Source organism: Pipistrellus kuhlii, unplaced genomic scaffold, assembly GCF_014108245.1.
Source record: "Pipistrellus kuhlii isolate mPipKuh1 unplaced genomic scaffold, mPipKuh1.p scaffold_m20_p_90, whole genome shotgun sequence".
Lineage (NCBI taxonomy): Eukaryota > Metazoa > Chordata > Mammalia > Chiroptera > Vespertilionidae > Pipistrellus > Pipistrellus kuhlii.
This window is the reverse complement of record NW_023425596.1, coordinates 168,515-194,370: the sequence shown is the minus strand read 5'-3', so window position 1 is coordinate 194,370 and position 25,856 is coordinate 168,515. Positions and strand designations below refer to the sequence as shown.

The 25,856-nt window shown below is 55.2% G+C and overlaps 1 protein-coding gene across 4 annotated transcripts; it reads left to right on the top strand.

Annotated features, from left to right (window-relative positions):
• Nucleotides 1–302: 302 nt before the first annotated feature.
• Nucleotides 303–15,686, top strand: PLAUR (plasminogen activator, urokinase receptor). Of its 4 annotated transcripts, XM_036428740.2 has the most exons (7): nt 304–429; nt 2,527–2,637; nt 4,468–4,611; nt 11,300–11,458; nt 12,463–12,597; nt 14,012–14,158; nt 15,125–15,686. In XM_036428740.2, exons 1-7 carry the CDS (start codon nt 372–374, stop codon nt 15,376–15,378), a joined length of 1,008 nt encoding a protein of 335 aa, XP_036284633.1. In that variant the 5' UTR covers nt 304–371; the 3' UTR covers nt 15,379–15,686. The 4 variants fall into 4 exon arrangements, with proteins under 4 accessions (XP_036284635.1, XP_036284636.1, XP_036284633.1 ...); XM_036428742.2 differs by lacking the exon at nt 12,463–12,597 and having other exon boundaries at nt 303–429; XM_036428743.2 differs by lacking the exon at nt 14,012–14,158 and having other exon boundaries at nt 303–429.
• The last annotated feature ends 10,170 nt before the right edge of the window (nt 15,687–25,856 follow it).

Below are 25,856 nucleotides of genomic sequence, written 5' to 3'. Positions count from 1 at the left end.
CCTATCAGGTCAAGTTTTAATCTCAGGGGGTGGGGTTCCTCGCCCGCGATCCCAGAGAAGGAAGTGGGGGGCCTGGGATTTGCACCCCAGCGGTGCGGTCCGGTCCGGACACAGCTGTGTCCAGGGCCGTGAGTCAGAGCAGAGCCGCCCCCCCCCCCTCCCCCAGCTCCGCAGGCCCCGCCCTGGGGGAGGAAGCTTGGCAGGGAGGGGAAGGGGGGAAGAAGAGGGAAGGAGGGGGGCGCCCACGCATCCAGAGCTGACTTGCTCTTTCGTCAAACGTCTGGGAGGAGCCCCAGGGTGAACAAAACTGCCTCCTTCCCCGGGCCAGACCCAGAGGTGCAGGGAGGCCGCGCACGGAGCCGCTGCCTGACATGGGCGTCCGGGGAATGCTGCCGCTGCTGCTGCTGTGGGTTCCAGCCTGCATTCCAGGTAGGGCCCGCCGGCACCCGCTCTGGGAACCGACTCTGAGGGGTGAGGGAGGGAGCGAGAGGAGGGGGACTCCAAGTCTGGAGAATTGGAGGAGGAAGAGGGGGAGGAGGAGGAGGAGGGGAGCTCAGTCCACAGCCCCTGCATTGAAACAATGGTTCTCCTATCTGCAGCCCCACAGGGCACAGGACCTCCTAGCTCACAGTATGTCTTAGGAAACCCTAAGCGGGGCACTGAGCGGAGGCATTTAGCAACAGCCGCCTTTCAGTGAGTCCTCTTCTAAGCTCTTTCCTTGCCATTTCAAACCGGGAGGGCGGAGTTATACTTTAACTTTTTACTACATAGAAGGAAACCAAGGCAGAGAGGGGTTAAGTAACGGGTCTGAGGTCACACAGCCATGTCTGATCCCCGCAGGGCCGTCCCACTGCTCTCTCCACTGTCACACACACACACACACACACACACACACACACACACACGGAGGACCGAGCATTTGGCACTCGGTCCACCAAGGGTCAAGGCCGGGCGTCAGGGAGGCAGAGGCTGGGGACTAGGGCTTGCCTCCGGAGGACCCTCTCACCTGCTTTCCTCAGGAAAGGTAGGGGAAAGGATAGGAAATAGGGGAAAGGGTAGGAAATAGAGGAGGAACTGAGTCAGAGCGAGGTGGGAGGGGGGCTCTTGGGGTTGAGGAGTATTTTGTGAATGAATAACCCGGAAAGCTCTCCCGGCCGGTGAATGAGTAATGACTCTGGAGGACTCCGAATTTGGGGTGGCGGGCACGGACCATATGTCAGGCCTGGAGGGCGGAGAATAGCTGGGCTGGCCGGAGGAGCTATTGGGCGGGGAGAGAGCCTGGGGGCGGGGCTAGCGGGCGGGGAGGGAACCTGGGGGCGGGGCTAGCGGGCTGGGAGAGAGCCTGGGGGCGGGGCTAGCGGGCTGGAAAGTAGCCTGGGGGCGGGGCTGGAGGGCGGGGAGGGAGCCTGGGGGCGGGGCTAGCGGGCGGGGAGGGAGCCTGGGGCGGGGGCTGGAGGGCGGGGAGGGAGCCTGGGGGCGGGGCTGGAGGGCGGGGAGGGAGCCTGGGGGCGGGGCTGGAGGGCGGGGAGAGAGCCTGGGGGCGGGGCTGGAGGGCGGGGAGGGAGACCTGGGGCGGGGCTGGAGGCGGTAGAGGGAGCCTGGGGGGGCTGGGGCGGGGAGAGCCTGGGGGCGGGGGCTGGAGGGCGGGGAGGGAGCCTGGGGGCGGGGCTGGAGGGCGGGGAAGTAGAGCCTGGGGCGGGCTGGCGGCGGGAGAAGCCTGGGGGCGGGGGAGCGGGAGGCCTGGGGGCGGGGCTGGAGGGCGGGGAGGGAGCCTGGGGGCGGGGCTGGAGGGCGGGGAGAGAACCGCGGGGGTACGGGGCTCGCCAAGGCGGAGTGCGGGATGAATCTCGGGGGCTGAAGCGCCGAGTTAGAACTTCAGAGCGGACTGATGGGCGGGAGGGAATGTCGGGCAGACTTCGGGTGGGGAAGTTCGGAGGGGGACGGAGTTAGAACGTAAAGATCCTCGGGGTCGGTGAGGATGGATGGCCCCGGAGGAGTTGGCGGAGTGGACCGAGGGTCGGCGGGATGGACTCAGAGCGAGGCGACAGGACTTTCAGGATGGGGCGCACGCGGACAGATTCCAAGAGGAAGTTAGCGAGGGCCAGGCGTCAGGGAAGGACGTGTGTGTGTGTGTGTGTGTGTGTGCGCGTGTGTTGGGGGTGGGGTGTGTGCATGTGTGTGTGTGTGTGTGTGTGTTGGGGGTGGTGTGTGTGTGTGTGTGTGTTGGGGGTGGTGTGTGTGTGTGTGTGTGTGTGTGTTGGGGTGGGCTGTGTGTGTGTGTGTGTGTGTTGGGGGTGGGGTGTGTGTGTGTGTGTGTTGGGGGTGAGGGGGTGTAGCATCCTAGGAAAGGGTGCGTAGATAGAATATTGGGAGAGACAGACTAGGAGTGCCCTGGCCGGGATCCAGCTCCGGAGCCCAGAGGATGGGAGGACGGGGCTCAAACCTGCGCGCACAGGGACCTCAGGGCCGGAGGGGGCGGCGCAGAGCTGTGATAACCTCCCCCGTGGTCCCCGCCTCTCCCCCCAGCCGCCTGGGGCCTGCGGTGCATGCGGTGTGAGCGGACCGGGAGCTGCCGGGTGCAGGAGTGCGCGCCCGGCCAGGACCTCTGCAGGACCACGATCCTGAGCATCTGGGAAGGTAAGCCCCCCCCCTACACACACTCACACACACACACACACACACACACACGCACACACACTCCAGCGCGTGACCAGGAAGCCTGTCTCACCAACTATGGGGAAATGCAAACGAAAAGACCAGGGACCGTTTCAGCCCAGCAGATCGGCAGACGTTGAAACCCCTGACAGTGCCGGCGTGGTGAGGGCGTGGAGCCGCAGACCCTGCTTCTGGGAGGTCTCCCTCACACAGCGATGTGGCAATCAGCACCTGGTGCAGACGGAGAGCAGCGGGCCCAGCAGCCAGCATTCCAGCTGCCGAGCACATAGGAACACACAGAGCCCAACGACATGTGTGTAAGAATGTCCTGAGCAGTGACGTTGGCAATATGGAAAAACTGGAAACACCCTGAAGTCACTTGGCAGTGGAGAACAAAACTATGACGTAATCACAGAATAAAATACCCCACGGCTGTTCAAAGCAGAAACCAGAACTGCGGGTATTCACACGGATACACCTAAAACATATAAGGTGGACAGGAGGGGGGGGAGAGCATGCTGCAGAGTGATACCTTGAAATATAAAGTGTAAAATATCGTGTGGAGCAGCAGTGTAAGAATCACCTACACCGGAGGCTGGCTGTGAGCAGGGCACAGGGAAATGTGATACAGGGGGTGGGGTGAGAGGGAGTGGGGTACCAAAAGTTTTCACTGTATCTTTTAAGGTTAGTGTATTTTTTTTCCCCAATAATACTGGTATCCATAAGTCACAGTGTTTGTTTTTAATATATTTTATTGATTTTTTTACAGAGAGGAAGGGAGAGGGATAGAGAGCTAGAAACATCGATGAGAGAGAAGCATCCATCAGCTGCCTCCTGCACACCCCCTACTGGGGATGTGTCTACCACCCAGGTGCATGCCCTTGACCGGAATTGAACCTGGGACCCTTGAGTCTGCAGGCTGACACTCTGTCCCACTGAGCCAAACCAGTTAGGGCAGTTTATTTTTTAATAATATCTGAAATAAATGTAACAAAGTGCTTCATAGTTCATAAAATTGGATGATGAATACACAGTATATATGAATACACAGTATATCTTATCCTTTTGGGCTAAGCTTAAAGCATTTTCCCTTAAAAATTTTTTTAAAATATATTTTATTGATTTTTTACACTACAGAGAGGAAGAGAGAGAGATAGAGAGCTAGAAACATCGATGAGAGAGAAACATGGATCAGCTGCCTCTTGCACGCCCCCTACTGGGGATGTGCCCGCAACCAAGGCACATGCCCTTGACCAGAATTGAACCTGGGACCTTTCAGTCGGCAGGCTGACACTCTATCCACTGAGCCAAACTGGTTTCGGCTCCCTTAAAATTTCCTATTAGAGCACATGTGTCAAACACAAGGCCCGCGGGCCAAATCCGTCCCGCCAGGCCTTGCAATGTGGCCCGCACCGCGCTGTCATCACTGCACTCCGCTGCGTTTCCATCACAATGACAGTTTATGACTGTTCAGTAAACCATTCGGCCCGCGATTTAGGCTGGATTTTAGATTTTGGCCCCTTCTCTGATTGAGTTCGACACCCCTATATTAGAGGCATCTCCTTGCTGATTGCTAAGTTGGGAGAGAGAGGGAGATGGAGCGAGAAGGTCCCAGTGATAGTGCTGTCACTGAGACAGTAGGGTCCCTGTGAGTGGTGGGGAGGGGGGACGATTCTAGAAGAGACAGAGTTGGACCCAGATAAGAACAGAGGCCTGAGGATCAGCCACGGGCGTGGCTACCTTAAGACCAGGCGTGTTCGAGGCTGGCTGAGCCAGAGGGGCCTCCGGGGTAACGGGATCCGTTCCCCGCAGAAGGTGCAGAGCTGGAGGTGGTGGAGACGGACTGTGCCCATCCGGAGAAGACCAACAGGACCATGAGCTATCGGGTCGGCATGCAGGTCATCACCCTGACGGAGACCGTGTGTGGGTTCGATCTGTGCAACCGGCCCAGCCCCGGTGAGTAGGCCAGCCCTGGCCATGCCCCACCCCAAACTGTCTCCAACACCACCCCATAGTCATCCCGATCCTACCCTCCATCCTGTGCCACCCCGACCCCAACTCGGTGCCTCACCCAAGACCAACCCCAGCTCAACCTCGCCTCCAGTCTCATCTCCACATTCACTTCACCTCTGACACCCTCCGACTCAGATTCATCCTGTTCCACACACGTCTCTCACCCCACCCCGAAATCAGCCCATCGCGTCTCAAACTGCCACCGTTCCCACCCACAAACTCATCCCCTTCCCTGACTCTGTCCCATCCCCTACATGTTTGTGGGTTTGTTCGTTTTTTATCGTTTAAAGCACATGTGTCAAACACAAGGCCCGCGGGCCAAATCCGTCCCGCCAGGCCTTGCAATGTGGCCCGCACCGCGCTGTCATCACTGCACTCCGCTGCATTTCCATCACAATGACAGTTTATGACTGTTCAGTAAACCATTCGGCCCGCGATTTAGGCTGGATTTTAGATTTTGGCCCCTTCTCTGATTGAGTTCGACACCCCTAGTTTAAAGGACTACATATGTCTTCTTTTCCCCACGTGACTCCCTCCCGCCCCGCACATGTTTGTCTATGGTTGTTAAAGTATAAGATGCATGCCGAAACCGGTTTGGCCCAGTGGATAGAGCGTCGGCCTGCGGACTCAAGGTCCCAGGTTCGATTCCGGGCACAGCCCCAGTGGGGGGTGTGCAAGAGGCAGCTGATCGATGTTTCTCTCTCATCGATGTTTCTAACTCTCTATCCCTCTCCCTTCCTCTCTGTAAAAAAAAAATCAATAATATATATATATATTTTTTTTTTTAATTTTTTTTTTAAGTATAAGATGCAACACCTACTCTTACAAAGCTACACACACGTACACTCAAGAGGTGGCTGAGGGATCTCACTGGAGATTGTCACCTAACCTTTCCCGCGGGACAGGAGACGGCTCGGGCAATAGCAATAGGTCTCAGGGTCAAGGATACAAAGGCCAGAGATACCAGAGGCTCAACATTCTTTTTTTTTTCTTCTTTTTTTAATATATTTTTATTGATTTTTTACAGAGAGGAGGAGAGAGGGATAGAGAGCTAGAAACATCGATGAGAGAGAAACACCGACCAGCTGCCTCTTGCACACCCCCTACCGGGGATGTGCCCGCAACCAAGGTACATGCCCCTGACCGGAATCGAACCTGGGACCTCTCAGTCCGTAGACCAAACCGGTTTCGGCAGAGGCTCAGCCTTCTTAAGGGAAGTCCAGGAGGAGGGGGCCCAGGCCGCAGTGGGCTCGGAAAGTTCCCCAGCATGGACGCTCCTTGGATGTCGCTTAGGAAAAGGGTGTGAGGAAACTTGTGTTGAGTCCCGTGGCTTCAGGCTCCGGTCACTTTACGAAAAAGACTTGGAAGATTCCAATTGCCCGCATTTCCACAGGAGAGAAAGGAGGGGGGGAATGAGGGCAGGCAGAGATTCGTTTTTTCTGGCCCTCACGAGGAAGGAAATTGGTTAAGGCCAGTCCAGTCACAATGCCGTCCGTAAGCAGAGAGCCTGTGTTTGTATTTTTTTTTTCCTTCTTTAAAAATGGATTTTTATTGCCGAAACCGGTTTGGCTCAGTGGATAGAGCGTCGGCCTGCGGACTGAGAGGTCCTGGGTTCGATTCCGGTCAAGGGCATGTACCTTGGTTGTGGGCACATCCCCAGTGGGGAGTGTGCAGGAGGCAGCTGGTCGATGTTCCTCTCTCATCGATGTTTCTAGATCTCTATCCCTCTCCTTTCCTCTCTGTAAAAAATCAATAAAGTATATATTTTTTTAAAAAATGGGTTTTTATTGATTTCAGAGAGAGGAAGGGAGAGGGAGAAGGGGATAGAAATATCAAGGATGAGAGAGAATCAGTGATTGGCTGTCTCCTGCACACCCACACTGGGGATCCAGCCCACAATCCGGGCATGTGCCTTGACGGGGAATTAATTCATGATCTCCTGAGCCACACTGTCCAGGCTGTACCACTGAGCCACACTGTCCAGGCTGTACCACTGAGCCGCACTGTCCAGGCTGTACCTACCACTGAGCCACACTGTCCAGGCTGTACCTACCACTGAGCCACACGGTCCAGGCTGTACCTACCACTGAGCCGCACTGTCCAGGCTGTACCACTGAGCCACACGGTCCAGGCTGTACCTACCACTGAGCCACACTGTCCATGCTGTACCACTGAGCCACACTGTCCAGGCTGTACCTACCACTGAGCCGCACTGTCCAGGCTGTACCTACCACTGAGCCACACTGTCCAGGCTGTACCTACCACTGAGCCACACTGTCCAGGCTGTACCTACCACTGAGCAACACTGTCCAGGCTGTACCACTGAGCCACACGGTCCAGGCTGTACCTACCACTGAGCCACACTGTCCAGGCTGTACCACTGAGCCACACGGTCCAGGCTGTACCACTGAGCCACACTGTCCAGGCTGTACCACTGAGCCACACGGTCCAGGCTGTACCACTGAGCCACACTGTCCAGGCTGTACCACTGAGCCACACTGTCCAGGCTGTACCTACCACTGAGCCACACTGTCCAGGCTGTACCTACCACTGAGCCACACTGTCCAGGCTGTACCTACCACTGAGCCACACTGTCCAGGCTGTACCACTGAGCCACACTGTCCAGGCTGTACCACTGAGCCACACGGTCCAGGCTGTACCTACCACTGAGCCGCACTGTCCAGGCTGTACCACTGAGCCACACTGTCCAGGCTGTACCGGGTTTTCCTTATTCTTCATCCATCCTGACCTCAGACTTGTATCTGTTGGTGGGAACTGAATCGATGTTCATTTTCAAGGAAGTGACAAGAGAGATGATGCCAGCTTCCTCTGCGGATAGAGGAAAACGCTAATAATTGGGTCCAAGTAATGCTTCCAATGAGAGATGATATTCAAATATTTAATAGTATCGATCAGTGCTGAAGGCATTGGTCCATTGGAAGAGGCCCCTGGAGGCCCCCTGCTGGGTCTGGAGTTGCTCCTTGTGCTGGTGGATCTGGGGACAGGAGGGTTCTAAAGAAAGGGTGGAGGTGATCAGGGAGCTTGGAGCAACAGCTGCCAGTTCGGTAATTTAAACACTGACATGCCCTATCAGCCCCATTTCTAATGCCATCTTACCCTGCTGTGGGGACTAGATAGCTGGTTACGCCATATCCTGTACGTGAGTGACCCTGGACGCAGCTGTGACGCATGGAGCTCACCGTCCAGGGGACCGGGGAGGCCCATCGCCAGACAGGGACCGCCCAGAGTATCGGAGCTGGGAGGGGGAGCACGAGCAGAGAGGAAGGGAGAGGGAGAAGGGGATAGAAACATCAATGATGAGAACCGTGGGGAAGCACAGCCCAGAACTGCCAGGGCTGAGCGGGGGGAGCAGAGAGGTCAGGGCCGGGATAATGGAAAGTAGGGGCAGTGGGACCCTGGAGGAGATACGAGACCAGGGCAGGGAAGGTTTCCTACAGGAGCAACAGCTAAGCTGGATCTTGAGGGATGAGAGGAGTGAGATGTTAAAAACACAGTGGAGCCCTAGCTGGTGTGGCTCAGTGAACAGAGCTACGACCTGGGTCAAGGTCACATGCCCAGGTTTCGGGCTCGGTCCCCAGGAGGGGGTGTGCAGGAGGCAGCCGGTCAATGATTCTCTCTCATCATTGATGTTTCTACCTCTCTCTCCCCTCTCTCTTCCTCTCTGAAATCAATGAAAATAATAAATAAATAAAACCCTAAAGGATAAAATACAAAGACAGTGGAGAGGGTTTTCCAGGCAAAGGGAGCAATAGATACAAAGGGCCAGAGGTGGGTGGAAATAGTGTGGCTGGAGGAAAGGGTAATATGGGGCGAGAGGAGCTGGTGGAATTGGCTGCATCTTATTACACAGGATCTCCAGGCTGCCGTGAGGAATACAGACTGGGGAAAGGTCGTGATGGAGGGATGAGGAGATGGAGGGGTGCGGTGGTGGAGGGGTGCGGTGATGGAGGGGTTTGGTGATGAGGTGATGGAGGGATGAGATGATGGAGGGATTGGTGATAGAGGGGTGCAGTGATGGAGGGATGGAGGGATGTGATGATGGAAGCATGCAGTGATGGAGGCATGCAGGGACGGAGGCATGCAGTGATGGAGGGGAGATAGGGAATGGGAGACCAGCATGGGTGGATGAGGTTGTCCAGGTGAAGATGAAGGTGGCTGATTAGAGTGTCAGCCCTGCAGACGGAGAGACGTGGGTGGAGTTTGGAGCTATTTACCAGCAGGTGAGCAAGCTTTAGAGGCAGGTTGGACATGGCAGTGGTGTGGTACTTCTGGTCACGATGGAGTCGATTGCGTAAGACTAACCCCCTGCCAATGACCGCTGTGAAACGGACGGATTATAAACAGTCACTGGAAGGCACTGGCGGGCCGCGGATGAAGAGAAGAAGCAGAGGTGCTATCTTTGAAACAGGGAAGCGCAGCCGTTGGTTCCGCAGACAAGCTGGGCTTTTCCTGAGAGCGCTTTCCGCCTGGCTACTGTGGGGGAGAAGCAGAAGCGGAGAGAGGTCTCGCCAAGAAGACAGACGTGGCGTCTGGGGCTGTCCGTGTCTAGGAAATGAGAGGGAAAAGCCGGAGGAGGGAATCCCGAAACCTGCAGGCGACTTCCTTCGGTCCCTGGCAAGCTGTGCGTGCATGAGGGGAGACGCCGAGGAACTCGGCGGGAAATAGCATCCGGGGAGCTCAGAACCGAGCAAGGACTCCAGCGGGCATAGGATGCTGGCACACCCAAGGTGCCACGTTGGCAAGAAGGGCCTTGGTGCCGAGACTGGTTTGGCTCAGTGGATAGAGCGTCAGCCTGCGGACTGAAAGGTCCCAGGTTTGATTCTGGTCAGGGGCATGTACCTTGGTTGCGGGCACATCCCCGGTAGGGGGTGTGCAAGAGGCAGCTGATCAATGATTCTCTCTCATTGATGTTTCTGACACTCTATCCCTCTCTCTTCCTCTCTGTGAAAAATCAATGAAATATATTTTTTTAAAAAGAGGCCACCCCCTGGGAGCAGGGACAACACGGAAATAGACCAGCCCCAAAAACACCTCCGTCCCACCGTCACCAGGAAGAAGGCCTGGCTCTCTTCGGAAGGAGATGCATCACTCTGAGCCTTTACAAATGTTCTTCTACAATGTCTGGCATCTGATCAAAACTTACAAGGTAGCTTGAAGAAAATGAAAAGGGCCAAAAGAGCCAAAAGGAACCCAAGAGGAAAATCCCACAATAGAAACAGAATCGTCATTATGCAGATACTGGCGTTGTCACACATGTGGGACTTTGCAATAGCTGTGATGAATATAGTGACGAAAATAGAGGAAAGGATACGTCTTAGCAGCAATCTGAGCCGGTTTGGCTCAGTAGATAGAGCATCGGCCCGCAGACTAAATAAAGGGTCTCAGGTTTGATTCGGTCAAGGGCACATACCTCCGTTGCAGGCTGGGTCCCCAGCCCAGGTCAGGGCCCATGTGGAAGGCAACCAATCAATGTATCTGTCACATCAATGTTTTGCTCTCTCTCTCTGTCTCCCTCCCTCCCTTCCACTCTCAGTAAAAAATCAATGGGAAAATATCCTCAGGTGAGGATTAACAAACCAACCAACCAACCAACCAACAAACCAACAAAATGTAAAAGAGCCCTAGCTGATTTGGCTCAGTGGGTAGAGTGTTGGCTTCTGGACTGAAGGGTCCCGGGTTCGATTCTGGTGAAGGGCACATGTCTAAGTTGCGGGCTCAATCCCCAATAGGGGGTGTGCAGGAGGCAGCTAATCAATGAGTCTCTCTCACCATTGATGTTTCTCTCTCTCTCTCTCTCTCTCTCTCTCTCTCTCTCTCTCTCTCTCCCCCTCTCCTCCTTCCTCTCTGAAATCAATAAGATATATTTTTTAAAAATGTAAAAGGGTCAAACAGTAAATATAGAACAGTGACTGAAATTAAGAACTCAGTAGATGTGCTTAATAGAGATCAGAAGTAGCAGAGCAGCCCTCACCGGTTTGGCTCAGTGGGTAGAGTGTCGGCCTGTGGACTAAAGGGTCCTGGGTTCGATTCTGGTCAAGGGCATGTACCTTGGTTGCGGACTCGATCCCCAGAAGGGGGCATGCAGAAGTCAGCTGATCGGTGTTTCTCTCTTATCAATGTTTCTAACTCTCTATCCCTCTCCCTTCCTCTCTGTAAGAAATCAATAAAAAATATATTTTTTTAAAGAAAGAAAGAAAGAAGGAAGGAAGGAAGGAAGGAAGGAAGGAAGGAAGGAAGGAAGGAAAGAAAGAAAGAAAGAAAGAAAGAAAGAAAGAAAGAAAGAAAGAAAGAAAGAAAGAAAGAAAGAAAGAAAGAAAGATAGATCCTCTAGGGCCATGGGGGATGAACAGGGGCTGGGGTTGGGGTGGCAACGATGGATGCCGGGAGGCCAGGGAGGAGCTGGTGTGAAGGAGGCCTGAGCTGGCCTGGTCGTGGGGCTGGGAAGGGGGAATGGGTTCCAGAAAGACTCAGAGTGGTCAGGGTTTGACGCCTGGCTGGCTGGCGTGGGATAAGGAGGGGTTGACGCTGAGGTGAGCCTTCAAGGGGGCTGGACCACAGGCCTCGCCCCATGGACTCACCCTCCTGCTCCTCTCCCCCCACCCACCCCCAGGCCGGGCTCCTGCCTTCCCCCGAAGCCGAAGCCGCTACCTCGAATGCGTCTCCTGCGCCTCTTCAGACCTGAGCTGCGAGCGGGGCCGGGACAAGAGCCTGCAGTGCCGCAGCCCCAGCGAGCAGTGCCTGGAGGTGGTGACCCACCGGGACCCGGCAGGTGAGCCGCCCCTGCAGCCGCTCCCCCGCCTCGCTCCTTCCCACGCTGTCCCTACCCCCAACCACCGGGCCGAAGCCAGGCGGAGAGTCAGCGCTCCCAACACCAGTCCCGGGCGGAGAGTCAGGGCTCCCAGCACCAGCTCACTCACGGCAGCAGGAACCCAGATGCTTTCTCCTTTCTCTCTTACGGTTTCCACTCTCAGCATCGCCTCCCAGCCCAAAACAGCTGTGGAGTCCCAGGCCTCGGGTCCTCGTCCCAGGGAGAGGGAAGGGGAGCCCTGCGGGAGGGCCCCGTTGGTTGAGCACTGTCCCATGCACCGAAAGGTTGCCAGTTCGATTCCCGGTCAGGGCACACACAGGGGTTGCGAGTTTGATACCCAGCCGAGGAGCATATCTGGTCAAGATTCCTCTCTCACATCGATGTTTCTCTCTCTCTCTCTCCCTTCCTCTCTCTAAGCATGTCTTCGAGTGAGGGTTTAAAAAAAAAATACACAAAAATACAAGGAAGGTGAAAAGAAGGGGCACCTCTCATTTTGTAAGGGTTCTTTTTTCTGGACATCCCACAAGCCAGTGGTCGGCAAACTGCGGCTCGCGAGCCACATGCAGCTCTTTGGCCCCTTGAGCTTTTAGCAAAGGCCAGCTTAGGAGTACCCTAATTAAGTTAGTAACAATGTACCTACCTCTATAGTTTAAGTTTAAAAAATTTGGCTCTCAAAAGAAATGTCAATGATTGTCCTGTTGATATTTGGCTCTGTTGACTCATGAGTTTGCCGACCACTGCCATAAACCTTCCTACTTATACCGCACTAGCCAGAACTTAGCCACCATGACTGCAGACCCTGAGGCTAGGAAATGTGTCTCTGGCTAGATCTATGCTGCCCCAGAGGAAATGAGGCTTCTCTAGGGAAGGTGGAGCAGAGAATGGATAGATGGCTGCTGGAGGGGAGGGGGGGAGCACTCCAGCTCAGCCTTCCTGCACACTCTGACCTGTCCTCCGCCCCACAGGGGGCCCAGGGGACGAGCGCCACTCCCGAGGCTGCGGCCACCTCCCGGGCTGCCCCGGCCCCACCGGCTTCCACAACAACCTCACCTTCCACTTCCTGCGCTGCTGCAACACCACCAAATGCAACGGGGGCCCAGGTAAGGGGCGGGGCCAGGTAAGGGGCGGGCCCAGGTAAGGGGCGGGGCCCGGCGTGGGGCCCCCGGGGTCTGGGCGGGAGGGCCCTCCAGGACACAGCTGCTCTCCTGCGGGCTCACACCTCCACTCCAGGTCCCTGTTTCTCCCTCTGAAAGGCAGACGTAGCAAGTCCCTCCTCAAAGGAGGATTCTGTGGGAATGCAATGAGTCTCTCCCACCTTCACCGAGACCCACGGGCGACGCTTCCTACATCCTCTTGAGTCCTCCCACTGCCCCCCGCCCCGGTGTGAGCCACCACGGCCTCTCGCTTAGATTGTTGAAATGACCTCCTCTCTGGTCCCCAAGGTTCAACACAGCAGCAAGTTTTTTTTTTTTTAATGTAAATGAGATCTGGTCGCTCTCCGTCCTCAAGCTCTTTAACTTCCCTTGCTCTTAGGATAAAGCCAGAGGCCATGCTGTGCCCTAGGTAATGCCTCACCCCTGCCTCCTGGTCTGGATTTAGTTCTGCCACTGCCCAGCGCCGCCCTGCCTCGGGGCCTTTGCACACGCAGTGCCCTCCGCCAGGAACACGTCTCCCTCGGGAGCTCGCCTGACTGGCCGTTTCTCACTGGGGTCTCCGCTTAAGTATCATCCTCAGTGAGATGCCATGCCCCTCCCCTTCAGCACGATCTGAGCCCATCGTGTTCCTCTGTCTGTGAAACAGGACTGTCGGACAGTCCTATGCCCGGCATAGGGTCGCCACTGCCACCAATGGCTTTGGAGCGCTTGCCACGTGAACTGAATTTTGAATTTTATGTCATTACTAGAGGCCCGGTGTACAACATGTGTGCACTGGGGATGGGAGGGGGGCGGTTCCCCAGCCTGGCCTGTGCCCTCTCACAGTGTGGGAGCCCCGAGATCGATCTCCCACCCATCTGGGGCTCCTCAATGGATTGCCCCAAAGAGGGAGGTCGGAGCTAGGGGTACTGCCCCTGGCATTGCCCTGTGGAGCCATCAAGTCCCACTGCGCACACAGCTTCCTGGTGATGGATTGTGACGGCGTGAGGGCGTGACGACCACACAGGCTTTTATTAGTATAGATCATTAATTCATTCCGATGTAGATGCAACCGCATGTGGCTAGTGACTACCGCGTGGACAGTGTCACTCCAAACTGTACGTTCTGTGAGAGTAGGGACTGTTTGGGCGTACCCAGATGCTCACCCAGAGCCTGGTCTGACCGGGGCTCATGGGGTCCTGAGAGCTGGGATTTCTCCCACAGGCCCCAGAGGACCCCCAAAAGGGAGTGCGGTTCCAATGTCTGCCACAAGAGGGCGCCGTGCCATCTCAGGCTGAGCGCTGGGAGTCCAGGCAGGCAGGCTGGCGGGAGGACACCCTAATCCTGTTATAATGACCCTGGTCTCTTGTCTTCTCCCAAGTCGTGGAGCTTGAAAACCTGCCGCTGAACGGCCTGCAGTGTTACAGCTGTCAGGGGAACGGCACCCACGGATGTTCCCCCGAGGAGACCTCCCTCACCGCCTGCCGAGGCCCCATGGACCAGTGTCTGGAAGCCACAGGCACCGATGGTGAGGCCCTCTGGGGGGTGGGAGGGGGGTTTGTAAGGGGAACAGTTTGACTGGACTTGGTGGTTGGAGGTGGGTCTGCTATGGGGTTTCCTACAGCAGGGTGCAGATGGTAGCAAGGGACTTGCCCAGTAGGGAACGTGGACCGTTTTGGGGGTGGGACTTCCTGCCGGCTTCCCGAGCATCCATCCGGTGAGGTCCTGGAAAGGCCTCTGTCCCAGGAGTCCCCAGACTTTCCGGTCTCAAGATCCCTTTGCGTTCCGTTATATCTATCAGATACTAACTGCGTTATAAATGAAGAGAGGCATTTTTACCAGATGAACTTATTAATGTATTTTAAGATAACGATTAAAAACTCATTCCACATGAACATATATATATTTTTTTTTTATATATTTTATTGATTTTTTACAGAGAGAAAGGGAGAGGGATAGAGAGTTAGAAACATCGATGAGAGAGAAACATCGACCAGCTGCCTCCTGCACACCCCCAACTGGGGATGTGCCCACAACCAAGGCCCACGCCCTTGACCAGAATCGAACCTGGGACCTCTCAGTCCGCAGGCCGATGCTCTATCCACTGAGCCAAACCGGTGAACACATTTTTATGGAAAGGAGAAGATTACATTTTCCAAAATGGAAAAAAAAAAATGTAGCAAGAAGACTGGCATTATTCTACACTTTTGCAAACCTCGTCCCTGTCTGGCTTAATGGCAGGCAGCTGGGTCCTTGTAGCTGCTTCTGCATTCAGCCCGTTGCAAGATCACGTGTCCTGGTGGTTCTGGAAAACACCACTGCACGCTCCGGGAGGAGAGCGGAAGAAGCCAGACGAGGCTCTGGCATGGTTAGGAGAATGTTTGTAACGTCCCAGAACCTCCACCCTTTCTGGCCGTGCCCACCACAAGGGGGCTCGTCCCCCTGGCAGCCCGGGCCCTGGAGCGGGAAGTCACCCCGTCTTCTCTCTCCTCAGGGCCCGGCCGCCCCGGCTACACGGTCAGAGGCTGTGCCACGGCCTCCTGGTGCCAGGGCCTGCACGTGGCCGAAGCCTTCAGACTGACGGACCCCAACGTCTCCTGCTGCACCGGACACGGCTGCAACCACCCCAACCGAGACGGGCAGCCCCGCAGGGGGGGCGCCCCCCGGCCCGGCCCTGCCCCCCTCAGCCTCTCCATCGCCCTGCTGGTGACGGCGAGACTATGGGGGGGCATGCTCCTCCGGACCTGACCCCCACCCCACGCTCGCCCCGCCCTGGCTGGATCCGGGGGACCCCTCGCCCCTCCCTCAGCCCCCAGGCCTGCGGACTTGCTGTGTGACTTCAGGCCCGCGTGCTGCTTCCTCTGGGCCTCAGCGTCCCCAGCTGTGAAAACACCGCTCACAGGATTATGGGAAACAGAGGAGAAAGCTGGAGAAAGGCTGCGGGCCAGCAGGAGTTCCTGTTACTACTAATAGTGTTACCCCTGTTGTTGTTATTATTAATTAATATTTTTATTTAATATTTTATACTTTATATTAAAGATTTTTATACCGATGAACGGGGCCAGACCTGTCCTTCTCCATAGCATCTATCTCTCTTCCTTTTTTCCTTCCCTCCCTCGTTCCTTTCTTTCTTCCTTTCTTTCTTTCCTTCTTTCTATATGTTTTTATTGATTTCAGAGAGGAAGGGAGAGGGAGAGAGAGATGGAAACATCAATGATGAGAGAGAATCATTGATCGGCTGCCTCCTCCACGCCCCCTACTGGGAATAGAGCTTGCAACCCAGGCTTGTGCCCCGGCCTGGATTCGAACCTGTGACTTCCTGGTTCATAGGTCGATGGTCAACCACTGAGCCACATTGGCTGAGAGCATCTATCTCTCAAAGATGCATGGGGGCCGAAACTGGTTTGGCTCAGTGGTAGAGCATCGGTCTGCGGACTGAAAGGTCCCAGGTTCGATTCTGGTCAAGGGCATGTACCTTGGTTGCGGGCACATCCCCAGTAGGGGGTATGCAAGAGGCAGCTGATCCATGATTCTCTCTCATCGATGTTTCTAACTCTCTATCCCTCTCTCTTCCTCTCTGTTAAAAATCAATAAAATATATTTAAAAAAAAAAAAAGATGCATGGGGGCACCCTTCCTCAGGCTCCTGGAAGGAGGGGTCACATGGTAGGACCCCGGTCGTCAAGGCCTCCGCTCTGGGAGCAGTTCCGAGGGGCTTCCGCCCTAAGTCACCTCCACATCTATTTCTGGGCTCCAAAGGCAGACTTCTAACTCACCCACCTCAGCACGAATTTTCCCGTCTCTTCTCCCAAACGCCAAAGATCAACACTACTTTGTTGTTCTGCATAGGCATGTCCCGTTTCCGCCGGCTCTGAGACAGGGGATGTATGGGGGACAGCCTGCCCGCCAGACTCCCTCGATGCACTGCAGTGAAGAACAAGGCTAGGACCACATTTCCCCTGATGCTCTGGGGCCGGGGCATAAAGGCTGGCTCCATTTCCTGAGATACCCTCAGACTCGCTGACAAAAACGTTTCAATGGCGTTCTGGGGGCACACGGCGGAAGAGATCACATTTCCATGGTCCGCGAGGCAACCCCATAGGGACACATCACATGGGGGGGCCCTGTGGCAAATGAAGGAAAAGATCAGTCATGTTATTGATTTTTAACAGAGAGTAAGGGAGAGGGATAGAAAGCTAGAAACATTGATCAGCTGCCTCCAGCACACCCCGTACTGGTAAGGTGACCAGACGTCCCACTTTTGGTGGGACAGTCCCGATTTTTAACAATTTGTCCCGCGTATGGGAGGTTTTTAAAAAAAAGTCCCAATTTTTGGAAAGAATCTTTTAAATCTTTTGGACTTTTTTAAAACGCCGGGGGACGCGGGACAAATAGTTAAAAATCGGGATGTCTGATCACCTTACACTGGGGATGTGCCCGCAACCACTGTACATGCCCTTGACCGGGATCTAACCCGGGACCTTTCAGTCCGCAGGCCGGGGCTCTCTCCACTGAGCCAAACCGGTTCTGGCTGTAACTCTACCTCTTGAGCACGAGTGGCTCTGTGACTGCTTTGACCCAGAGAATGTGGTGGGAGGGGCGCCGCCCCATGCCCTGGGCCCAGACTTTCGGGAGCCGTCTGCCTCGGGGGCGCCAGCTGCCTGTGAAACCCTCCTGCACCGAGCCTGCGGGCGCCACGGTGCCATATGGAGAGGGAGCCACAGCTGCTCCATCCTCTCAGCCCGGGCCACACTCACACACACACTCACACACACACACACTCACACACACACTCACACACACACACACACACACACACACACACTCACACGCACACACACACACGCACACACGCACACTCACACACTCACACACACGCACGCACACACACACGCGCACACACTCTCACACACGCACGCACACACGCACACTCACACACACACACACACACACTCACACACACGCACACACACGCGCACGCACACTCACACACACACACGCACGCACACACACTCACACACACACACGCACGCGCGCACACACACGCACCCACGCGCACACACGCACGTGCACACACGCACACGCGCGCGCGCGCACACACACGTGTGCACACACTCACACACACACACTCATACGCACACGCACTCTCACACACACGCGCGCGCGCACACACTCACACTCTCACACGCGCGCGCACACAGACGCACACGCACACACTCACACACACGCACGCGCACACACACTCACACACGCACGCACACACACACTCACGCACACGCGCACACACGCACACACACGCGCGCGCGCACACACACACGCGCTTGCGCGCGAAGGAGCTGCTTGGACATGGCCCCCCAGCAGATGCCATGTGCAGGGCGAGCAGGAAGCCCAGCTGCTCCCACTGCCGCGGGCTGCTATCCGCTCCTACAAACTGGCAAGGGGCGGCTCCAACCACGGGAATCTGTTCTCCCAGGGTTCTGGCTGCTATGAGCCAAACTCCAGGGGCTGGCAGACCCCGTTCCTTCTAAAGTACAATCCGAGACGCTCCTGGGTTTACAGCTTCCTCACCCCACCCTCTGCCTGTCGCCTCACGACTTTCCTCTCTGTGAGTGTGGCTGCGCGTCTCCAGATCTCCCCCTCTCCTTATCAGGACGCCAGCCACGGATTCAGGGGCCCACCCTAACCCGCTGTGACCTCATCTTAATCACATATCAAAGACCCTATTTCCAAATAAGGTCACATTCATAGATCCTGAGAGTTAGGACTTCAACAAATATTTTTTAAAATATATTTTATTGATTTTTTTTTTACAGAGAGGAAGGGAGAGGGATAGAGATATAGAAACATCAAAGAGAGAGAAACATCGACCAGCTGCCTCTTGCACACCTTTACTGGGGATGTGCCTGCAACCAAGGTACATGCCCTTGACCGGAATCGAACCTGGGACCTTTCAGTCCGCAGGCCGATGCTTGATCCACTGAGCCAAACCGGTTTCGGCTTCAACGAATATTTTGAGGGGACACATTCAACCTGCAACGCCAGTTAGTAGCCAGAACCAAGGATTCAGTATACGGCCCCCCTGACCCATCCCCTCCGTTCCCCTCCGTCTCCAGCTGTGCAGCCAGCCCGCGTGGGCCCCAGTCCCTGTGGGGCACGCACGCACTGCTCCTGCTGAGCCCTGCTGACATTCCTGACCCGCAGAGTCACAGGACAAAAAGGCTGCAGTTTGACACCACGGGGTTTGGGTTACGTCGTTACACTGCGGTGGTGAACAGGGTCAGTCACTTGTTTGCTTGTTTTGCTATAACATCCATAAAGGGCAAGGCCTTTTATTTGCTCTCTACTGTCTACACTAGTACCTAGACTGGTGCCTGGGACATGGCAGATGCTGAAAAAAGCGAGGAGGCAAATGGAGGAAAGACAACATTGTCTATGCTATCAAAAACTGGGCGTGGGCCCAAACCGGTTTGGCTCAGTGGATAGAGCGTCGGTCTGTGGAATGAATGGTCCCAGGGTCGATTCCGGTCAAGGGCATGTACATTGGTTGCGGGCACATCCCCAGTAGGGGGTGTGCAAGAGGCAGCTGGTTGATGTTTCTCTCTCATCGACGTTTCTAGCTCTCTATCCCTCTCTCCTCCTCTCTGTAAAAAATCAATAAAATATATATTTTTTAAAAAAACAACAAAACTGGGCATGGGTCCTAGCCGGTTTGGCTCAGTGGATTGAGCATCGGCCTTCAGACTGAAGGGTCCCGGGTTCGATTCTGGTCAAGGGCACATGCCCAGGTTGTAGGCTCGATCCCCGGTAAGGGGTGTGAAGGAGGCAGCCAATCAATGATTCTCTTATCTTTGATGTTTCTATCTCTCTCTCCCTCTCCCTTCATTTCAGAAATCAATAAAAACAAAACAACAACAACAAAAACCGGGCATGGACTCCATCTCCCAAGATAACATTTTCTGAGATGCCCCATCATTAAAACTGAGGATAGCTTCACCTTTGCCATGATTCCCTCCAACAGGAATTGCAGACCTGTGCCACATTTCCCAGGATGCCTTTCCTCGGGAACTGAGGCTAGCACTGCATCTCCCGGGAGACCCAATGGCAGAGCCTGGAGTCTAGGACGGCATGGCCTGTGGTGCCCGCGGCAGATTTCGAGGCCAGGGATCCATTTCTCCCAATGTTCTGCACCAGAGCTTGTAACCGGGACCTCATCGTCGCTGGCTCCCAAGTTGTTTTTTGGGTTTTTTTCAGGCACCTCGCTTGCAAGAAGTAAAATCCAGTTAAGCTGACTTAAGCAAAAATGACAACGTTATTAGGAGTTTAGAATCCGGGCAAGCGCCTGATCCCTGAGCCTCACCAGGGACAGGAAGCAGGATGGAAAAGCGGTGTGTGAAATTACGGCTGTCTCCCTTTTGCAAAACCTCTCTGCTTCTCTCCTCTCTGTTTCTCTAAATGTGTGGCTTCCCTCGGGGGCTTTTTCTGTCTCTCCACAGACTGCCTTCTTTTTCTCCATACGTAGTAGCCAGGATGCCCTTGAAATGTCAAGTACTGCCTTAGCCAGTTTGGCTCAGTGGATAGAGCATCGGCTTGCGGAATGAGGGGTCCCAGGTTTGAATCCAGCCAAGGGCACATGCCCGGGATGCGGGCTCCATTCCCAGTAGGGGGTGTGCAGGAGGCAGCTAATCAATGATTCTCATCATTGATCTTCCTATCTCTTTACCCCACTCCCTTCCTCTCTGAAATCAATAAAGAAATATATATTTAGCCGGGATCCGGTTTGGCTCAGTGGATAGAGCGTCGGCCTGCGGACTGAAGGGTCCCGGGTTTGATTCCGGGCAAGGGCATGTACCTTGGTTGCGGGCACATCCCATTAGGGGGTGTGCAGGAGGCAGCTGATCGATGATTCTCTCTCATCGATGTTTCTAACTCTCTATCCTTCTCTCTTCCTCTCTGTAAAAAAATCAATAAAAATATATTTAGGGAAAAAAAGAAAAGAAAAGAAAAAAGCTACTGCATACAGCTGTCCGGGTTGTACACAGGCCTCCACTGCTCCCTCAGCGATCAGGGGTGCAGCCCACCAGCGAGAGCTGGGAAAACAAACCCTGGGAGAGAGATCCTATCACCAGGATGGGGAGGGCGGGCTTCTGGGAAAGAAAACTCCCTTAGAGCCGAAACCGGTTTGGCTCAATGGATAGAGCGTCGGCTTGGGGACTGAAAGGTCCCAGGTTCGATTCTGGTCAAGGCCATGTACCTTGGTTGCGAGCACATCCCCAGTAGGGGGTGTGCAAGAGGCAGCTGATCGATGACTCTCTCTCATCGATGTTTCTAACTCTCTATCTCTCTCGCTTCCTCTCTGTACAAAATCAATAAAATATATTTAAAGAAGAAAAGAAAAGAAAATTCCCTTAGGGCTGCCTCCATGCATTCTGTGTGAGTCGCAGGAAATATGGCGGCCAGGGACGCACGTGACAGGACACACCACGAAAAGGATGGAGACCACGGGGCGCTGGGTCCCCTCGGGAACCAAGAGGCCGTGCGTGAGGGCAGATCCTGGGCTGCCTGGTTCGATGTTCCCGCTGCGTCTGAAGGAGCGCCCCACGATGGTCTGTCTCCTGGTCCCACGATGACCACGGCCGCTCCAGACATCACGCCCACACGCAGAGGCAATAACCAAGGCCCCTTCTACCCAGCGTCTCTTCTTCCTGTGTTAAAGGGCCTGTGTATTGATTTCAGAGAGGAAAGGAGAGGGAGGGAGGGAGGGAGAGAGAGAGAGAGAGAGAGAGAGAGAGAGAGAGAGAGAGAGAGAGAGAGAGGGAGAGAAACATCCATGATGAGAGAGAAGCCTGGATGGACTGCCTCCTCCACTGGGGAGCCATGTGCTCTGACGGGAATCGAACCGTGACCTCCTGGATCATAGGTGGACACTCCATCACTGAGCCACGCCAGAGGGCTGAGTCTCCTTTTTTTAAAAATATATTTTATTGATTTTTTACAAAGAGGAAGGGAGAGGGATAGAGAGCTAGAAACATCGATGAGAGAGAAACATCGATCAGCTGCCTCCTGCACACACACACACACACACACACACACCCACTGTGGATATGCCCACAACCAAAGTACATGCCCTTGACCGGAATCGAACCTGGGACCCTTGAGTCCACTGAGCCGAACCGGTTAGGGCAGAGTCTCCTTTTTAAAACAAAGAAAAGCGATCCCGACTCGCCCTCACGTTGTACTTGCCTGACCTGTGGCACACACCCACGTCTACAGCAACCACTGGCGGGGGCGGGGGAACCACGATACTTGGCAGACTATACTCAGACCCCACTCCTGGGGCTTCCCCCTCATCACGGGCTATCAGCGAAAGGAGACTGCTGACCAAATTAGGGTGTTTCTTGGGAGGAACAAAAGGGTGGTGTGTATTGGAGGGGGACACCACCCAGGCTCCCTCCTTTAGAGAGAAAAAAACAAAAAACAGTTCTCCTTCCTTTTCACATGGCTTTACCATTCTCACAACACTTCTAGTCACCAGTTGTGGGGGCGGGGTCTCCACCCCAAGCAGATCCACAGTTTAACTCAGTTCGGACACTAAGCAGAAGGGCCCCGTCCCACAAGCCTCTCCCCGCTCCAGGGCTGGTGGCAGCCCAGGCCGCCTCCTGCACGTGTGACCCACCGGTGACACGTGAAAGGCTCCCGCGCTCCCGCTTCAGGGTGGAGGACCCTGCTGGAGACAGGCAGGGTGCAGATGCACATCCAGATGGCAGCCGCCATGCACAGGGCAGGGTGTGTGGGCAGAGCCGCCATGCCTTCCCGGGCACGCCACTCTCCGGCACCTGTACCTGTTCACCAACCCAGAGGCTCTGTGAACGTCACACCTGAGGGATTTTTATGGCGGCTTCACCACGCAGGCATGACAGGTCATTAACTTCCCTATTCCCTTCTTCCTTCTCATTAGCACGGGGGGGGGGGGGGGGGGGGCGCGCGGGAGAGGGAATGGGGCTGAAAATTCCAAGCTTCCTTCTAACCAAGGCTTGGTCTTTTAGGTGACCAGCTCTCACCGGGGAGCCATCCAGGGGCCCAAAGTCACTTCACTGGGACACCCCCATCACCCAAGGAATGATACGGCTTTCAAGCACACTGTGCGGGGAACGGGGGGCAAAGACCAAATATATGTGCCTATTACCCCATGGAATGACAAGGAGTAAACAACCAGCAAGGTCTGCAAGATCCCGAGACTTCAAAAACTCAGGAGCTCTTGTCCTGGCAGGTGACTCCACTGATCGTCCCATTCACATACCTGGGTTGTGAGCTAGATCCTGGGTTGGGGTGCATGTGGGAGGCAACCGATCGGTGTTCTCTCACACTAATGTTTCTCTTTCTCTCTCTCTCTCTCTCTCTCTCTCTCCTCCTTCTTCTCTAAAATCAACAAACAAGCCGAAACCAGTTTGGTTCAGTGGATAGAGCCTTGGCCTGTGGACTGAAAGGTCCCAGGTTCGATTCCCATCAAGGGCATGTACCTTTGTTGTGGGCACATCCCCAGTGGGGGGTGTGCAGGAGGCAGCTGATCGATGATTCTCTCTCATCGATGTTTCTAACTCTCTATCCCTCTCCCTTCCTCTCTGTAAAAAAATAAATAAAATATATTTTAAAAATAAATAAAATCGCCCTAACTTGTGTGACTCAGTGGATAGAGCATCGGCCTGTGGACTCAAAAGTCCCAGGTTCGATTTCGGTCAAGGGCATGTACCTTGGTTGCAGGCACATCCCCAGTGCAGGAGGCAGCTGATCGATGTTTCTCTCTCATCGGTGTTTCTAGCTCTCTATCCCTCTCCCTTCCTCTCTGTAAAAAAAAAATCAGTAAAATATATTTAAAAAATAAATAAACAAACATGTCTTTGGGTGAGGATGTAAAAGACCCTCAGGAATAGTAACTCATGGTGTGCAGCCCATTCCCCCCCCCCCCCCCCCCAATAGCAGGCACAGCAGCTGCCTCCCCAATAGCATTTCTGTGAGAAGGCTGATGTCATCTCTGGCTGGGCGGTAGGGGGAGCCTTTGGCTCGTGTCTCAATCAGCAGCATCTCAGCCCCTGGCCATTGATACTGGCTCAGTGATAGGCAGGGGGCATCCTCTGGACCAATGAGGCATATTGAGAGGTCTTTCTTTCTTTCTTTCTTTCTTTTTTTTAAAATATATTTTATTGATTTTTTACAGAGAGGAAGGGAAAGAGATAGAGAGCTAGAAATGTCGATGAGAGAGAAACATCGACCAACTGCCTCTTGCACAACCCCCACCGGGGATGTGCCCGCAACCCAGGTACATGCCCTTGACCAGAATCGAACCTCGGACCTTCCAGTCCACAGACCGACGCTCCACCACTGAGCCAAACCAGTTTCGGCTCTTTTTTTTTTTTAAATATATTTTATTGATTTTTTACAGAGAGGAAGGGAGAGGGATAGAGAGCTAGAAACATCGATGAGAGAGAAACATCGACCAGCTGCCTCCTGCACACCCCTCACCAGGAATGTGCCCACAACCAAGGTACATGCCCTTGATGGGAATCGAACCCAGGACCTTTCAGTCCACAGACCGATGCTCTATCCACCGGGCCAAACCGGTTTCGGCTGAAAGGTTTTTCTAGAGGCTTCTGGAGGGAAATATCTGCTCTCTGTCCTGAGGGAGCTCTTCTCTCCCTTCCTCCCTTCCCACCTCAGGCTCTTCCCATCTGTCTGTCTGTCCCTCTCTCTGCCCCTTCTGAATGTGAAGAAAAAGTGTGGCCCCAGGGGTGTTTGCCAGCCATTGTGCAACCTGAGGGAAGACGCTTGTCCTTAGGACAGAGATGGACAGTCCGTGCTGCAGCCAGCCACGCCCGATACCTCTTTTATGTGTGAAACGATGATTCTCTCTCCCTTAAGCCAGCCGGGGTGGGTGTACTGCACCTGCGTGAACACCTGCTAGATAAGGTACCCGAGTGGGATGGGGACAGGACCCCCACGCTCACGGTGTCCTCGAGTGGAAGAAATGGTGGGCTCCAAAGAACAGAGATGAGAATGCCCTGCAGCGGGAGTGAGAGCCGTTGGTGAGCGCCGTGGGCAAGGAGACCCGTAGATTCTTGGGGGCAGAGACGACTCTTCGCTGCCCTCCACCCATCGCCAGGTGAGACGCCTCTCTCCGCCTGTCCTAACACGCCACACCGGCACACGCCAGCTCCTCCCTGCAAAGGCTCACCCTTGCACACCCCCTGGAAGGGTTCGAGGGGACCCCGCCTGGCCACCTCTCTCCCCAGTTCCAGAAGGACAGACGGAGGATGCGGAAGGAAGGGAATCAGCCGGGGCTGTGACACAGAGGCTGGCGGGAGGTTTGGTCCAGGGGACAGAGAGGATGCCGGGAGCTGGGCCTGCGGACAGGAAGGATGTCTGTGGTTGAAGCCCCGCGGTGTGCCTGGATATGAAGCATCTTGGTCGTGATGGCAGCGATAAGAAGCACGGATTTTTTCGCAGTTGGCATACCTCCATCACCTCACTGTCAAAGGGCCTGGTGGAGGTTCTCACTCTCCGTGAGTCCTCGGGGAGTCAGTCCTGCCCCAGGTGCACAGGGGCCGACAGAAGTGGGCTCAGGGAGACCCCCTCCCCAGGTGGGGGAAGGACCACAGTCTGCAGGGCTGAGTCAGCGTCAGAGATGGACGAGAAGTGGGCAGGGCACCTGGGCAGGGACACCTGGTGCCAGGGCAGGAAGAGCAGGGACATGGGGCGGGGCAGCTGCACGCCACGCATTGCCTGGGAGGCATCGCAGGAGCCTCTCCCTGGGAGACTCAGCGCCTGGGCTTCCTTCCAGCTGCTTCACTCTCAGGGGGCCCCTGCGGGTAAGGAATGGTGTGGAAACACGGGGTTTCCCGGTCAGGACAGGAGGGAACGTGGGGTTTGACTCCAGCCCAGACCAGTCCGGGGAGGTCATGCACCTGCCCAAAGTGGAGGCTGCAGCCTTCCCTCTCCAGGTAAGAGAAGGGGACGGTGTCACATGACAGCTGTCATGTGACAATGTCCCCTTCCCTCACCTGTCCACAGGTCCCTTCTCACGCTCCCTTTTCCACGGAACACGCCCCCTCCACAGCCCTACACCCTCTCCCCTTTGCACGCCCTCGCACCCCCGCACCTCCACGCACATGACCGCCCCCACCTCCCTGCACCCTCCCGCCACTCAGCGCCCGGCCCCCCGCTGCGCTCAGCCTC